At 47.0% G+C, this 16157-nt stretch overlaps 1 protein-coding gene across 2 annotated transcripts in view; it reads right to left on the bottom strand.

Moving 5' to 3' along the window:
* The window catches only part of LOC137620739 (26S proteasome non-ATPase regulatory subunit 4-like), a 109227-nt gene that overhangs the window by 31793 nt on the left and 61277 nt on the right, over positions 1-16157 (bottom strand). For both annotated transcript variants that reach the window (XM_068351116.1, XM_068351117.1), the window contains exons 6-7: positions 9909-9998; positions 5389-5545 (exon numbers count right to left, since the gene is read on the bottom strand). In XM_068351116.1, coding sequence (XP_068207217.1) covers positions 5389-5545; positions 9909-9998 — 247 coding nt within the window. The remainder of the gene's footprint in view (positions 1-5388; positions 5546-9908; positions 9999-16157) is intronic.

Below are 16157 nucleotides of genomic sequence, written 5' to 3'. Positions count from 1 at the left end.
TTTTTCCAGTCGTTGGCATTAGACTCGGGTTAGGCCTAGTTTCTAGTACCAATATGCCAAAAGATTTAATGGTTTGCTTTTAGTTACTATTATATAAGACAACCCTTAATTTGGGGATGATTTTGGGGGCTAAAAGGTTGATGTATACATTGAGATATGCGGTAGTTATATAGGCTTGAGAGGTTTGCAAAAGTGTTTTAATTACTGCAAACCCACAAGTACTACAGTATATGAATAATTGTAGAATTGCTTTAGTTCATATAAGTATGTTTTTTTTATATATACCATTACTTTAAATACTGTAACTATTAATGAAATAAAATGCTATTACATTATCATAAAAAAACTAATAATTTGCAATATAGTTTACTACCTAAACTTAATAAATAATCTAATTTCCACCTCGAGATTTTCTTTGAGTAAGACAGTTGAAAATGGTGAGAAAGAAAAAAAAATAATTACTCTCAATAACTTTGTAACAAATGCAAATGAAAGTAGGCAGCACTCATTCAAGTTTTTTAGGAGTATCTGGGATCTCCTGCCTAACCAACCAAGATTTTTGCGTAGTTCCCCCTATCTCCGTTACCTTTGTCGGGGCGCTCCAGGGCGGATGGATACTCACCCTGAGGCGACTCGGGGTCAGCGCGCGAGAGTGCGCTGCTAGGTCTGAGTCGTCAGTAAGGGTATGTTTAAGTACTACTCGAACTCCTGCAAGATACTCGGGGTAGGATGTGGAATGTGGTTCTTTCCGGCCCATTCCAGGATTTGAGCTGTGAGGTCGCACAGTTCCCTTGATCTCAGGCCTCCCTGCTTCTTTAGAGTGGCGTTGTCGCACATGAGGGATACTGAGTTTCCTTGAAGTAGATGGGCGAACGTCGCGAGGGCATTTTGAACTGCCATGAGCTCGAGCAGATTAATGTGGGGGGTCTTCTCCTCTAGGGACCGCTTTCCCTCTGCCGTCTTCTTGAGTAGATGGGCTCCCCACCCCTCCTTTGATGCGTCCGTGAAGAACAATATCTCGGGAGGAGCGGACGCGAACTGTATCCCTTTTAGTGTGTTGTCCCTGTCGGACCACCAGAGGAGCATGTTCCTGGAGGCCGGAGTTATCCTGACTATGTTTTGCGGAGAGTCCCCCGGTGACCAGAGGTCCATCAGATTCCACTGGACTGGACTCAGCTTGAGCCTTCCCTAAGGGACCAACTTCTCCAATGAGACCAGATGTCCAACGAGTCTCTGCCAATCTTTGGCTCTCATTGGTGTGTCTGTCAGAAATGGGCGAATGACTTGGTCCAGGTTGTTCAGCCTCTCCTGGGAGGGGAATGCCCTCGCTAACTGGGAGTCCAGGACCATCCCTAGGTACGTCATCTTGGTGGTGGGAACTAACTGGGACTTCTCCAGGTTGATGGTGATCCCTAGATCCCTGCAGAACTGCAAAAGTTTTGGCCCCTGTTCCTTTAAGGCTGCCTCTGAGGCTGAAAGTAGCAACCAGTCGTCGAGGTATCTGATCAGCCTGATGCCCTATTTGTGTGCCCAGACTGATACCAAGGTGAACACTCTCGTGAACACCTGAGGCGCCGTTGACAGGCTGTAGCAGAGGGTCTTGAACTGCACGGATTGGGGTCCCCACTTCACTCTGAGGAACTTCCTGGTGGAGGGATGTACGGGGATTTAAAAATAGGCATCCTTGAGATCTAGAGACATCATGAAATCCCTTCTCTCAAGGGACGTCTTCTTGACAAACTTGTTCAGGGCCGAGAGGTTGATGACTGGCCTCCAACCTCCCGTAGCTTTCTCCACCAGGAAGAGCCTGCTGTAGAATCCTGGGGATGATTCCTGGATGGGTTGTAGAGCTCCCTTGCTCAACATAGCTGACACCTCCTCCTGCAAGGCTGCTGTCTTCTCTGGATCTTTGGGTGCCAGCCATTCTGCCTGATGTTCGGGGATCAGAGGGGGGCGGTTCCGACAGGAAGGGAATGTGTATCCCTCCTTGAGGACTGTCACGGACCAGGGGTCCGCCCCGTTGTCTCGCCATGCTTGCCAATATTGTTTGAGGCATCCCCCCACCTGAGGCGTGGGAAGGTGTAGGGGGCCTATCTCCTGGGGAGACGGTTTCAGCGGCCTCTCCTTGAGCCAGAATACTTTTGCCTAAAGGAGGCCTGGCCTGGAGCACTGCCCCTGCAGGAGGGCCGTGGGGATTGGTGCCAGGAAGGGGAGGAGGCCTTCTGTCTAGCCGGTGGCGTAGGTAGGTAGGCCCCATCCACCGATGTTCTTCTGTGGGAAGGACGTCTTGCCGCCGACTGCCTGGGCTCTGACGAGTCCTTCAGTTTTCCCACTCTTTCCAATGTCTCCGCTACCGCCTGAAGGAGGAACACGGTCACGCACCACACCGGTGCATTCCTTAAGAACTTTGCTTCCCGTTCGGGAAGTCTACGGGGGAGCCTGTGTCCCTCCTCCTCAGGACTCAGTTTGCCGTCTGGGTCAGTGACTGGAACGTGAGGAATTTCATCGCTTTCCCCCCCGAACAGATAAGTTCTTGCAGTAGGGCTTGGTTCTCTGGTACTGAAAGGTCGTGTGCTAGTTGGAACCCTGCTAGGGTGCATGCCCACCAGTCCAACCAGGAGGTCACGTTGACAATATCTTGGGAGGTGTCCTCCACTTGTGAGAAGACCACTGGGGCAGTAAGGCTCCTTTCATCCGAATTGCCCTAGTTCAAAGTTGCGACGGCTTCTTCTAAAGTGCGGGGCCCTGAATGACGACCGTCCGGCACATAGAATTTCTTCTGGGTCCTTAGTCCAGGCAGGAGCTTGAAGGACCCTTGGGCTCTTAGGGAGTTCTTAGGCCCCGCAACAAACCGGTCGCCGTGTTCCATGCCCAGGGCTACGTCGCGCGCTGGGGGTAAGGTCAAGGATGGCTTCTGCTGCACAGGATTCTCCACCATCCTGCCCAAACCCGAAAGCCAAGCTTGCTCTGATGAAGGTTGCAGCTCGTCCAGCCTGTGATGGTGTCATATTAAGGCTAGGACCTTCCTGTATGAGGACATTTCATCCGGGGAACACTCGCCGGTGTCCAACAATTCTTCTACCACCTGAACCTCTGTGTCGGAAGCATCTTCGAACACAGAGGGATCCGTGGGAGCGGACGTATCCCTTCCTTCCTGCCGGGTCGATGGAGCGGCTGTCTCCATCACGGATGGACCCGCCGGGGTGGGGGTAGACATCGTGGGTCTACTCCCTCCCGGGGAGATACGTTGAGAACTACTTTTCAGTTGTGCCAGCGACTGTTTCCGTAACTTGGACGGAGCCGGTGCGACAAAGGGCGTGGGAGCCATGCTGCTGTGTCTCATCCGCGGCTGCCCCTGCAGGCCGGATGGAGCGGGTGACTTGCCGGGCAAGGACAAGGGAAAGTGTGCCAACGGCTGCACACGACGGGCGAACAGAGCCGAAGAGACACTGGGCAAGGGGGCGAAAGCGGCTCCAGCGGCCACCGAGGCAGGCACTGGAGCGGCAAGGGGGAAAAGCTACTCTGACGTACTTCCTCCTGGAGGAATTCTTCTTCTTGCTCCTTCTCCTCGAGGTCTTAGCCTTCCTCCTCCTGGATCTTTTCCTTTTCCTTCTCGCCTCTCGGCCGCTGGAATCCTCCGACGAGGACGAGCTATAGGACGAGGAACTGTCCGAAGAAGATGAAGAGGGGGAGGAGCGGTCAGAGTCCTCCGTGTCTTCCACTACCATTCTTGGGGCCAATGGTCTAGCTACCGGGGTGACAGGCTGTATGAAGTCCGACAGAAGCGTCGCTGAGGGCGCCGGGGGCGTGCAAAGTGCACCTCGAGAGGCAAACCAGCCCTCAAACTCCTCTTCTAGCCGCATGGGGGACCTGAAGGGTGTCCTTGGCACCGTCCACGCAATGGAGTCAGGGTCCGAAGAGCACGTGGTCCTCCTTTCTTTGTCGCGGCCACCCCCGGAACCCGCTTTACCTGTAAAACACTGCCACGATGGGGGGGGGGGGAATAGGAACTTTTTCAGGCCTCCCCCACACCGGGTCTTCCCTGGAGACGGGTCCTGCGGGCACCAGAACCTCGTCCACAGCACACACTTCCGCCACACTAGCAGACCCTCCACTCGTCTGCGTAGGCCCCACACAGTCAGCATCCCCGATATCAGACTCATGGGGAACAGCAATGGGCCGTTTCCCCACAACGGAATTACCTCGTCCCCTACTCTGGGTAGGGGAAGGTGAAGGAGAACCTCTCTCCGAAGGCGCCGAGGGCGTCGTTAAGGGCAAGCTGATGTTCGCCTTCTTGGGAGGCCGTTTGGGCGCCTTCTTCTTTTTCGTAGCAAATAAGGTCCACTACAGCTCCAGCCAGGACTCACACTCATGACACGTGGATGCAAGGGAGCACTTATTACCTCTACACGAGGAGCACAGTGTGCAGGTCGACATCAGGCCTGGACAGCCAGGCCCCGCAAGACTTACCAGCTTTGGGCCCGGGACAGCGACGCTGAGATTCCATACTGGAAAACCGGAAGCCAGCAACACAAGTAACACAAGGAAAGGATAGGGAACACAAAGGGAACACGTGGTGCACAAAGGATGGGGAACACAATGGAACACGTGGCACACAAAGGCGGGTCGGACGGGATGTGAGAGAGAGAGCGGCGAGATGAGATCTACGCCGCGACCAGACGCTTCCTGCCGACTCAAACCTAGCAGCGCACTCTCGCGCGCTGACCCCGGGTCGCCTCAGGGCGAGTATCCATCCGCCCCGGAGCGCTCCGACAAAGGTAACAGAGATAGGGGGAACTACGCAAAATTCTTGGTCGGTTAGGGAGGAGATCCCAGATACTCCTAAGAGAGTAGTTCGAGGTAAGTACTGTACTCCGTGTTGGAACAAGTAAATTTTTAGGGGGAAATGTATATGGATCTAGGTTTATACTGTATACTGATACCAATTTCATAGCCCAGTATTGAGCTTACCTCGTTCACTATAAATTGTGCATATCAAGAGAACAATTTGTACAGTTAACCACCATTTCTATTGAACAGTCAGCACTATCGAATGAAGATTCAACCCTTTTAGTCAATTGTCAAGAGAGATCTTTAGAGAGTGTAGCCAGATAACAAAATTTTAGTTCTTTGTTTTCTACAGAATCTTGAGCCCGGAATTTCTCAATGACTTCAAAAGTGTTAAAAACAGTAAAAATAACAAAGTAGTAGGTACTAGAATGATTAAGCTTAAAAATCACTAATTAACTAAAAATACAGTACACCACTAATTTGTTGACAATTTTTTTACAGAATTTTTTTTCAATTTAGTTACAGAGACATAACCATCAACACTCTTCATGATGACCTAACAAATATGTTGCATACAGTCCAACAAATAATCAATACCTGAGGCTGGAGGAGCTGGTCGAGGCGTTGGTGTAGATGCAGGAGGCTGGGGAGCAGCTTCTGTAGTGGCTGCACCTGTAGTTGTTGACTCCTGAGCTACACGTCGTTCCTCTTCTTGCTGGCGTTGACGTTGCTCTTCCATTGACACTCGAAGAGCCTGGAACAATCATGAATTAATTACACAGCATATAAGAGTTAAGTAAAAGACTTCATACTTCAAAAAGAGATTTACTGCTTACATTGCCAAATTATAAAAAGTACTGTACTTCAGCTGGCCCTCCTTATCGGCATGTACAATATTGCATTCCAGTACCTATTGCATATGAGGGAATCCGTGAATATTAAAAGATCCTAAGCTCTTAGGATGTGAGGAAGCACGACTGCCCCATTAAAACATGTTAATTTGAATTTTCTTCAAACCCTCATATACTTTTTGATTCTTGACTGATTTCTTTCATTTAAAAAGGCTACTTTCATATATATAAAAAATGATACCTTAAGTAAATAAATACATACCAAGATCAGAAAATGGCTGCGTACGGGAGAGAGTGCGCTCGCGCGACTATAAAAAAAGGACTTTTCCAAATAAATAAAAAAAGTAGATTGCTTTTAAAAAGCTATTTAAAAATTGAAATATAGATGATCTAGCCAAAAATGCAACAATCTGAATTTTCAACATTCCCATCAGAAGTCTTAGGTTACTCTTAAAATAAATTTATGCTTACAATACTTCTAAATATACTACCGTAAATAATAAACTACAGCATTGCAGTGTACTGTAAAAATGGTATAGTCCTGTACAGTGCATTACAATTTCATAATAACAAAATATCTCTCCTTAAAGTTTATCCAAGGGATATCCATACATGCACTGTATACCACTTTACAGTACACAATTACTGTATACTATGCAGTACACTGTACAGAGCTGTAGTAATAACGTAATACTGAGCAGTACATAACAGTTGTAATAATAACGATGATAAAAAGAAAATGAAAAAAAAAATCAACATTAACATTGGTATAATCTCTAAACTAATGATTGCACAACCATTTCTCTTTCGTATTTGCTTATATACAGTAATACCAAACTTTATATTTTTGAAAATGAAACATTTTACATAAGCAGTAAGATAAACTGGTATACTGTAATAAGATGTCTAAATATACCAAATATAACTTGTAATAAACTCAAAGTTCCCCGTTACTGCTATAATTACTATATTACTGTTATCATTGCACCATCCATTACTGGCCCTATTTTTGTCCATTTACAATTGTGAACACAATCTTTGTCAAAAATGCAGCACAAATGTAATTTTTCTTAGTAATTCTTACTAACAAAATAAATAGCCTAAAGAAGACCCATTTCCATATTTAAACTTGTTTACTTTAAAAAAGTTAATACTCTCTTCTTACTTTATCAAGTAATATAGCACGGGGTAGACCAGCCACCCCACTCACACAAGCACTGGTGAAATAATGTTACTTTTTTATTCCAGGCAGGACTTTTAGGAGGACTAAGTGATGGCAGGACAGGTATGTGTAAAGAGCTCAAGGTTTGTATACTTAGAAAAAATACAAATTATTTCCAAATATGCCATTTGTTCAGACACCTAATACAAATGGTTTCGCTCTTTACAGTGGAGACTCACCCTTAGGAAGGTGTCAGTCCTTAACCAACTGGCGGACTTTTTATTCAAGGTGTGATTCTACGCTTCGCACAAGCTTAATAGATACACCCTGACACTCACAAACTCTCAAAATGTGCAAGTTGAGTTAACAGCCTCGGTAAATGGTGCTAATGTGTGTGAACTAAGCATCGACTTGATGAGGTAAGAGAAAACTTGGAGTTAAACTCCAAACTTAATCTAGACATTGCCCGATTTCACTTAGCAGTGAGAACAGAGACATAAACATATGTATACTGTACACATATCAGGTTGTGCAAGGGACTATGGTACCCACCTCTAGTCAGAGGCGGTCAGCTTGCAAAGTTCCTCGGATGCTGAAACCCCAAGAGAAGGGAAAAAGGAAGAAAGAAGAGGCCAATCACTCGCACATTCATTCAAGACTTTAGCAGGATTAACGTCTGCCCTCGACTGATTACTACTTGTCCTACATGGGAGCTGAGGTGTTTAGACCACATGTGCAGCCACCACAGGACCTATGGAGAAATCGTCCAGGTTCCTGTGGATTATGTCCTGCAGGTAGTAGGCTGTGAAGGTCGTTTGGCGCTTCCACAACCCCCCTTATAATACCTGTGCCAGAGAGTTCTTTTTGAATGCCAAGACGTATCTATGACCTCGCTTCCTCTTGAGCGGTGAGATTTTCATCTGGGGTCTGACGGAGGGAAGACTGTAGACGGGAGAGCTGCACTCTTAAAAGGAATCCTCGGCATGCTGATAATTGACTGCGCAGGAGGAATTACCTCCTTCACAGCCCGACGCACCGCTTTGAGCAGGACGTCAAACCAGGAGGGTGTCTTCCTGAACGCAGTACCGGCCGGAAGGCTTAGGAACTTAGAAGCCAGCAAAGATGAAATATTAGGATCCTTACCTGGTACAATTGACACCAGTATAACATCTAGCTTAGGCTTGGATGAGTGACGGGCTCTATAAGTGTAGGGTTGATGGACCTTCGAAGGTTCTCTCTTGGAAGGGAACGAGACTGGACGTCCACCATGTTGGAAATCCTCAAAAGGTAGCTGGTTCCCACGGGAATAAAGAGACTCATTCTTAGGTAGGGATGCTCTGGAACCTGAAACTGTAAGAGCTGGCCTAACCCTGGGGGAATGAGTCCCTAAGCCATGAAGGCAACCTCTCCCGCAGGCGAGAAGGCAACCAACCCCTGTTGCCACTGTAGGCAATTCTCCTCGTAAAGCGGGAAGATTGCTGAACAGTGGCTAGTGGAGGGCAACTCTCCCTCAAATAGGAAAGTTGCCCAACAACTGGTGGAGGTTAACTTTGCCTCGGAGGAGAAAGTTGTTCAGCACCTGGAGGCAGACCTCTGGGCAGTGCTCTCTGCTTCCTGTCAATGAGCTGAGCTCATGTTGAAAGTCAGCCTCAAGAGCTGCATGTTAAACATAGGCTCAGCCAGTTTTTGGGTTACCCTCGTACCCCAGCATTAAGAGGAAAGAAGGAAAAAATCCTGAATGTTAACTCCAAGGAGCCCCAGTTGAAACTGCTTTCGTTCAAGCAGCCCTCGGTCACCCTCGTATTCCGGCATTAACAGTAGCGAGGGAGGAAACTCAACTGGTAACTTCAAGGAGCACCGGTTGAAACAGCTTTCGTTCCAGCAGTTTCTGGGCCACCCTTGTACTGTAGCATTAGGTCAACATTGAAACTGCTTCAATTCAAGCAGTTTCTAGGTCACCCTCGTCATCCAGCATTCGAGGGAGCTAGGGAGAAACCCAGATCGGTAACTCCGAGGAGCACCAGTTGCCCTCGTACTCCAGCATAAGGAGGAACGAGGGCTGGCGCCAAGGGCATGAGAAAACTGTTGGTGCATTACCTCAAGATTCTCGGAAAGGATAACTGTGGTTAATCCATAACTGCAGACTCTCGACGAGCCATTCGTTAGTAGAGAGTCCCGAAAGCCCCAAGGAAGGCAGGAGATCGAAAGAGACTCCCTGGGTGGGCGACAACACTCTTACTCGACCGTCTTGCGGAGGAGAACGAGCGAGCAGAAAGGAGGTATCGCTGACAGGAAGGAAGTCGGGATTTCTTCATCTTTGAGGAAGACCCCGAAGGAGTTGAATACCTTTAGACTTCCTCTCTTTTTCCCCTACCAATCTCACCCACTCACTGGGAGGATAGTCACTCCCGACACTCGATATCAGGAATGTCCTACAAGAAGAGATACTGCATGCAGGACGAAGGGAATGGGGAACCGCCCCAGAAGCCAAAAGAAGGTGACAAATAGGCGACCTTCAGGGCTGGGCATGCCCGGAAGACAGGAACCCCAAACCCAATAACTCCAGAACGATAGAACACAGATGAGTGTGAGCGGGGCAATCTGATTCACAAACAATATTCACAGATGGTTTATTCCAGCTCTCCTGCATGGTAACATCACAGAGGGACTGCCTCATCTTAACAGTATGGGCCACAGAACCGTGCACTTTATGAATGGAAGAATTACGAGTTTGGCCTAGATGCAAAATATTGTGTAAGTGATGATGCTAAACTTTCAACGGACTTTCAATCAACAGCTAAATTTATCAATCCATTGATCAAACTGGAGTCTTGTGACTTGTAACCTTTTTTAACACTGAATTTCAGCAACATTGTTTTCCAGCATAGCCAGTACCACACCCTAACCCCCTACAAACTAGCGGAGGGTAGTCATACCTCATTAAAAGTCTTATGGCGAGTTACCAGCTTCACCGAAAGTATATTCCCTATAAAGAGAAAAATGGTTTGTATCTAGTGACAGAACAAATACATAGTAGTACTGTACTTTTCTCGTTATTTATCACTTTCATAATCATAAAAATAAATCTTAAACATGTAACTTACAAGAGCAAGCTCAGGATCCTCATTTGGATCAACACCAAAGTCAAATCCTCCACCTGTTGCAAAACTGGCTGCTGGTCCTCCATCCTCTCCCTGAAATACATCAAGTTTACAGTTGAGCTAAAATTTGTTTACAAAAACAGTTTTAATTGCTAGAAACACTGTAAACTCATGTCTGTTAAACTGGATTCATAAAATTCAACTAAAGGCAATATCTGAAAACTTGTCACAATTAAATTTATCATTTACACATCTAAATATAAATAGGATTAAAAAATTTTTTATTATTACATTCCCAACATTTATTTTCTGTAGACATCAAAACCATGCATCATCATTGACTTTCTCTCCTAAAGTACTAGGGATAGATTTACAACTAAGGTGGTATTTCCAAGTTTACATATCTCGAGAAGTACACCAATATGTATCTAACTATCACTGAAGTATTCTGTCATAATGAGTAAACACTTTACGCTGATACCTGCCAATACATACTTGTGTGTAATACAGGTATGACTAATTGTTATAATTACCTCAGCCCTGTACTTCTTATAAAAACCCATAACCCAGATGCTATGTTAACCTATCTATATCATTGTCAAAAAAGGAGGGGAAACAACTATATCTATCAATGGAAACTCCATGTGAAACCTTTGTATAAAAATTCCTTTGGTTCAACTGATGTAAGTTTCATTCCAGAAATTACATGAAACCATAAATCTGAAGCTTCATGGAATGAATCATAATGTAAATTTAAAACGAGTGAAACGCACCGTTGGGCTGAAGTATTTGATTTCATATACTTGAAGCAAGAATGTAATACTATTTAAAAATTGAACAGATGACTTGTTTGACCTGTACCAACCGTGTGTCACACAATTGTACATAATTATTTTGTATATATTATGCTTGTATCTGCGCTCTTCCCTCGCACTAAAAAGAACCTGAATGATCATGTCTCCGTTTTGCTCTGTAACATTCTGTCCCTCGAACAGGTCATGTCCTGTTGCCTTGAGGTTTTGTATATAAAGAAGAGTGTTCCTTAATAAATAACTCAGTCGTTTCCAATCTGCCTTTGAGTTCACAACTCCTCTCTCGGCCCGTCACATTGGTGACCCCGGAAGTCGACTTGCTCCCACTGCCTTCCACCCCCACCTCCCTCGCCCCTCCATCGTTGGTAATATGACGGAGGCGGACTCTACCCCAGCAGTTGGCACTGCAGCCGCTCCATTGAAACTTTCACCGTTCGCTAGCGGAGAAGCGTTCGCTTGGTTTCAACGCGCTGAAGTCCACTTTCGTATCAGGGGCGTGACTCGCTCAACCACCAAAGCGGATTATGTTCTCGCGGCGATACCCGAGGACACCTTCCCAGAAATATCCGACTGGCTTTGTGAACAAGGAGACACCCCAATAGCGTATGACGACCTCAAATCATACCTTCTGCAGCAGTACTCGCCGTCGCCAGCCGCCCGTATAGCAAAGCTTTTTCAGCTCTCGCAACAACCGTTGGGGACCAAAGGGCTTCGCTTGCCCTCAGGGAAATGACCAGTATCGCTCGCCTTCAACCTGCCGCAGACGGCTCTCCTCGTGAGGTGAACCTACTCCGTGCCCTTTGGATACGCCGTTTACCTGAACCTGTGCGCGCTGCCATACCCGATGTCGATAGTTTACCCATAAAGGACTTGATGACCAAAGCCGACGCCCTTATGGACAGCCACTTCAAGACCTCCATCAACGCCTCCACCCCTGACGACGAGGATGCCTATTCAACGTCAACCGAAGCTGACATGAATGCCGTAGGACATACACGCCTACCCCGTGACGTGCCGAAGTGGCGACAAAGCCGCCCACCACCCACCAATCGCTCACGCCCCAACGAACGACTTCTACAACCACTTACTACCTCCCATCCGCCGCAGTTTTGCTACTACCACTTCATATTCGGGGCAACCGCGAAGAAATGTGCCAAAGATTGTCAGTGGCCAAAAAACGTGTAAGTAGGCCATCGCTTGTGGCGGTGGCCTCCCATGTTTCTAATCTTTTCTTTTTACAGGATGCAGGAACGGGCGTGCGATTTTTGGTAGACACGGGTGCTTGTCGTTCTCTTTTGCCAAGGAAACTCTTCAAGGCACAACGTAGTCTGTCTACATCTGCCGATGTCCGCTTGGTAGCTGCCAACGGATCTGCGATACCCACCTACGGTTACGAGAACCTCACATTATCGTTCGGAAACGGTAAATTCAATTGGAAGTTTCTCGTTGCTGACGTCACAATGCCAATCCTCGGTGCGGATTCCCTCTCTCATTTCCACCTTCTGGTCGATGTCGCCCACCGACGTTTGGTCAACGCAGACTCGTACTTGTCGACACCTCTTCAACCCGCCCTCTCTAACCTCGCTCTCCACATCAGCACACCCACGGATGCCTACGCCCACCTCCTCACGTCGTACCCGGAAGTTTTCCGTCCAGAACTTCGCCAAACACCCACGGTTCCTGCCAAGCACGGTATTTATCACCATATCAAGACGACAGGACCCCCAGTCTTCGCAAAATTCAGACGTCTAGCACCGGAACGATTGGCAGCCGCCAAACAGACGTTCGCCGAAATGGAGAAAATGGGCCTTTGCCAAAAGGCCTCCAGCCCATGGTCGTCACCCTAACACATCATTCTGAAGAAAGACGGCTCCCTCCGTCCGTGCGGGGATTACAGGCGCCTGAACATGCAAACAGAACAGGATCACTACCCCCTCCAAAACATTGCCGATGTAACCTCCTACCTGCACAAAGCGAAGGTTTTCTCTATGCGCGACCTCCTGAAGGGGTATTATCAGGTGCCTATGAACCCAGAAGACATCCCCAAGACCGCCATCACCACTCCGTTTGGCACATACACCTTCAATTACTCCTGTTTTGGCCTTCGTAATGCTGGGGCAACGTTTCAACGTCTCATGGATGGCATCTTAGGGGACCTCCCTTTCTGTGTATGTTATGTGGACGACATACTTGTGTTCTCCTCCTCAAAAGAGGAACACCTCCGTCACCTGCGCATCGTGCTCGACCGCCTGCAACAAAACGGCCTTGTAGTCCGGTACGACAAGTGTACCTTTGGCGCCAACGAAGTGTCGTTCTTAGGGCACCGTATCACTCCTGAAGGAGTCCATCCCCTCCCTGAGAAGGTAGCAGCCGTTCAGAATTTGCCCACGCCCTCGACCGTCAAAGCTCTGCAGGAATTCTTGGGCATGATCAACTATTATCACCGTTTTCTGCCAGCCATTGCCGCCACTCTTGCTCCCCTCTACGCTTCCCTCAAGGGCAAGCCAAACGACCTGAAGTGGGGTCCCCTTCAAGAAGCAGCCTTCTGCAATGCAAAGAAGGCCCTATCAACTGCTGCGACTCTCACTTTTCCTATCCCACACGCCCCTCTCCTTCTCTCCACCGATGCCAGCGACGTCGCTATTGGTGCAGTACTCGAGCAGGTGGTCAAAGGCTCGCCCCGCCCATTGGCCTTCTTCAGCAGAAAACTGTCCAAGGCAGAATCGGGTTATTCTACCTTCGATCGAGAATTGCTGGCGGTGCACTTGGCTGTCCGTCACTTTCGCCATTTCTTAGAAGGTACGCCCTTCGTCATTCGTACAGACCACATGCCTCTGGTGCACGCCTTCACTCGACAGTCTGACGCCTGGTCCGCCCGTCAACGCCAACATCTCTCCGCCGTGGCTGAATACAATTGCACCCTCCAATACGTCCCTGGGAAAATGAATCCCGTTGCCGATGCCCTGTCAAGAAACACGTTGGCTGCCGTTCAACTGGGATTGGATTACAACGCCCTGGCTGAAGCCCAACGACAGGATCCAGAATATCAAGCTTGTAGGACATCCTGCACGTCCCTCCGTTGGGAGGATTTTCCCCTCGAAGACTCCAACACCACCCTCCTCTGTGACGTCACTACAGGTAGACCGCGACCTTGGATTCCTGCTCCCATGCGCCGACAGGTGTTTGATTTCATCCACGGCCTTTCACATCCCTCGTGCCGTTCTACTGCACAGCTGCTGAAGGCAAAGTTCATTTGGCATGGCATTTCTAAGGATGCTAAGGATTGGGTCCGTGCGTGTACTTCTTGCCAAACTTCCAAAGTACATCGACACACGGATTCAGGAGTGGGCACCTTTCCTCAACCTCAGCGTCGTTTCGCACACATTCACGTCGACGTTGTAGGCCCCCTACACACATCACAAGGACATCGTTACCTGTTTACCGTCATCGACCGCTCCACTCGTTGGCCTGAAGCCATTCCCATGGAAACTGCAACGTCCGCCTCATGTACATCTGCCTTACTCTCTGGATGGATTTCAAGATTCGGTATCCCTGAGCATATTACTTCTGACAGGGGAACAACTTTCACCTCTCAATTATGGACGTCATTAGCGAATCTCCTGGGCATCACCCTACATCAGACAACGGCCTACAACCCCGCTGCCAATGGAATGGTTGAACGTTTTCATCGCACCCTCAAAGCAGCTTTGATGTCCCGCTGCAAGGATTGCAACTGGTTTACTCAGCTTCTCTGGGTCCTCCTTGGACTAAGGACCACTCCTAAAGACGCCCTCGACGTCTCAGCAGCCGAAATGGTGTATGGCGACCCGTTGGTCGTCCCTGCCGAATTTTTTCCTTCTACAACCTCCTCTGACGATCTCCAGCGCATACGTCACGTCGTGGGAAAATTTACTCCGTGCCGCCAGACTTACAAGCCCCCAGCGAAGCATCACATACCAACGGACTTGCACTCTGCAACGCACGTCTTCCTGCGCAACGACACCAGCAAGCCACCACTAACGCCCCCTTACACGGGCCCTTTCCTTGTGATCCGACGCAGTCCGAAAGCATTCCTCCTAAACATTCGGGGCAAAGAAGACTGGGTCTCCATTGATCGTCTAAAACCTGCTTATCTTCTGCCAGATGACCCGCCTACAGTTCGCCTCTCTAGATCAGGGCGCCCTATTTAACATGTACAGTATGTCATTTTTAGGGGGGGAGCCATGTACCAACCGTGTGTCACACAATTGTACATAATTATTTTGTATATTTTATGCTTGTATCTGCGCTCTTCCCTCGCACTAAAAAGAACCTGAATGATCATGTCTCCGTTTTGCTCTGTAACATTCTGTCTCTCGAACAGGTCATGTCCTGTTGCCTTGAGGTTTTGTATATAAAGAAGAGTGTTCCTTAATAAATAACTCAGTCGTTTCCAATCTGCCTTTGAGTTCACAACTCCTCTCTCGGCCCGTCACAGACCCATGGGCACCTATCTGATGAATAGCCTACATGACCCTATTAAAAATGCATGGAATGCATATAACTTGCAACTAAACCGATTCTAATCATATATTTTCTAACTAGCAAAGAACAAAGTCTTGAAAAAAATCATTTTCAACTACATCAGAATCTTCCTTTTAAAATTATCAATCACTAATTCTAATGTGAAACCGTGCTAGGCAGTATAACCGTGCTAGGCGGTATGACCATGCTAGGCGGTATGACCGTGCTAAGCAGTATCTTAGCCATCCATGTTTGCCAACGGTTATACTCATAGTGGATGAGCAACTTGGAGGAGTAATAAGAGCTTTGGGTGTGGAGGAAATGGCCCCCTAAATCTTGATGAAGTCACTAGCCGCATGGCAACGGATGGGATTTAAGGGGATGGACAAACTGTCTCCTTGGCTTTTACTCCTGATGCCTAGCAGTTCATCTTACTAGATTTAGTATGGACTGGCAGGGGTCACTGGCTGAAGTTAGATAGGCACTGTGCATCACAAAGAACTGACAATCCTTTGATGTATACAGTGAACCCTCGCTACTTCGCGGTTCGACCATCGCGGATTCACCACTTCGCGGATTTTTTCCATAACCCATATATACAGTAATATATATATATATATATACGTATGCATGTATTTATGTATATATGTAGGTATGTATATGTGTATACATATAAATATATATATATATATATATATATATATATATATATATATATATATATATATATATATATATATATATATATATATATATATATATATATATACACACACACACACACACACATATATATATATATATATATATATATATATATATATATATATATATATATATATATATATATGTATATATATATATATATATATATATATATATATATATATATATATATATATATATATATATATATATATATATATATATGTACATA

This window comes from Palaemon carinicauda, chromosome 27 (genome assembly GCF_036898095.1).
Source record: "Palaemon carinicauda isolate YSFRI2023 chromosome 27, ASM3689809v2, whole genome shotgun sequence".
NCBI lineage: Eukaryota > Metazoa > Arthropoda > Malacostraca > Decapoda > Palaemonidae > Palaemon > Palaemon carinicauda.
This window is presented reverse-complemented; position numbering and strand designations above follow the sequence as displayed.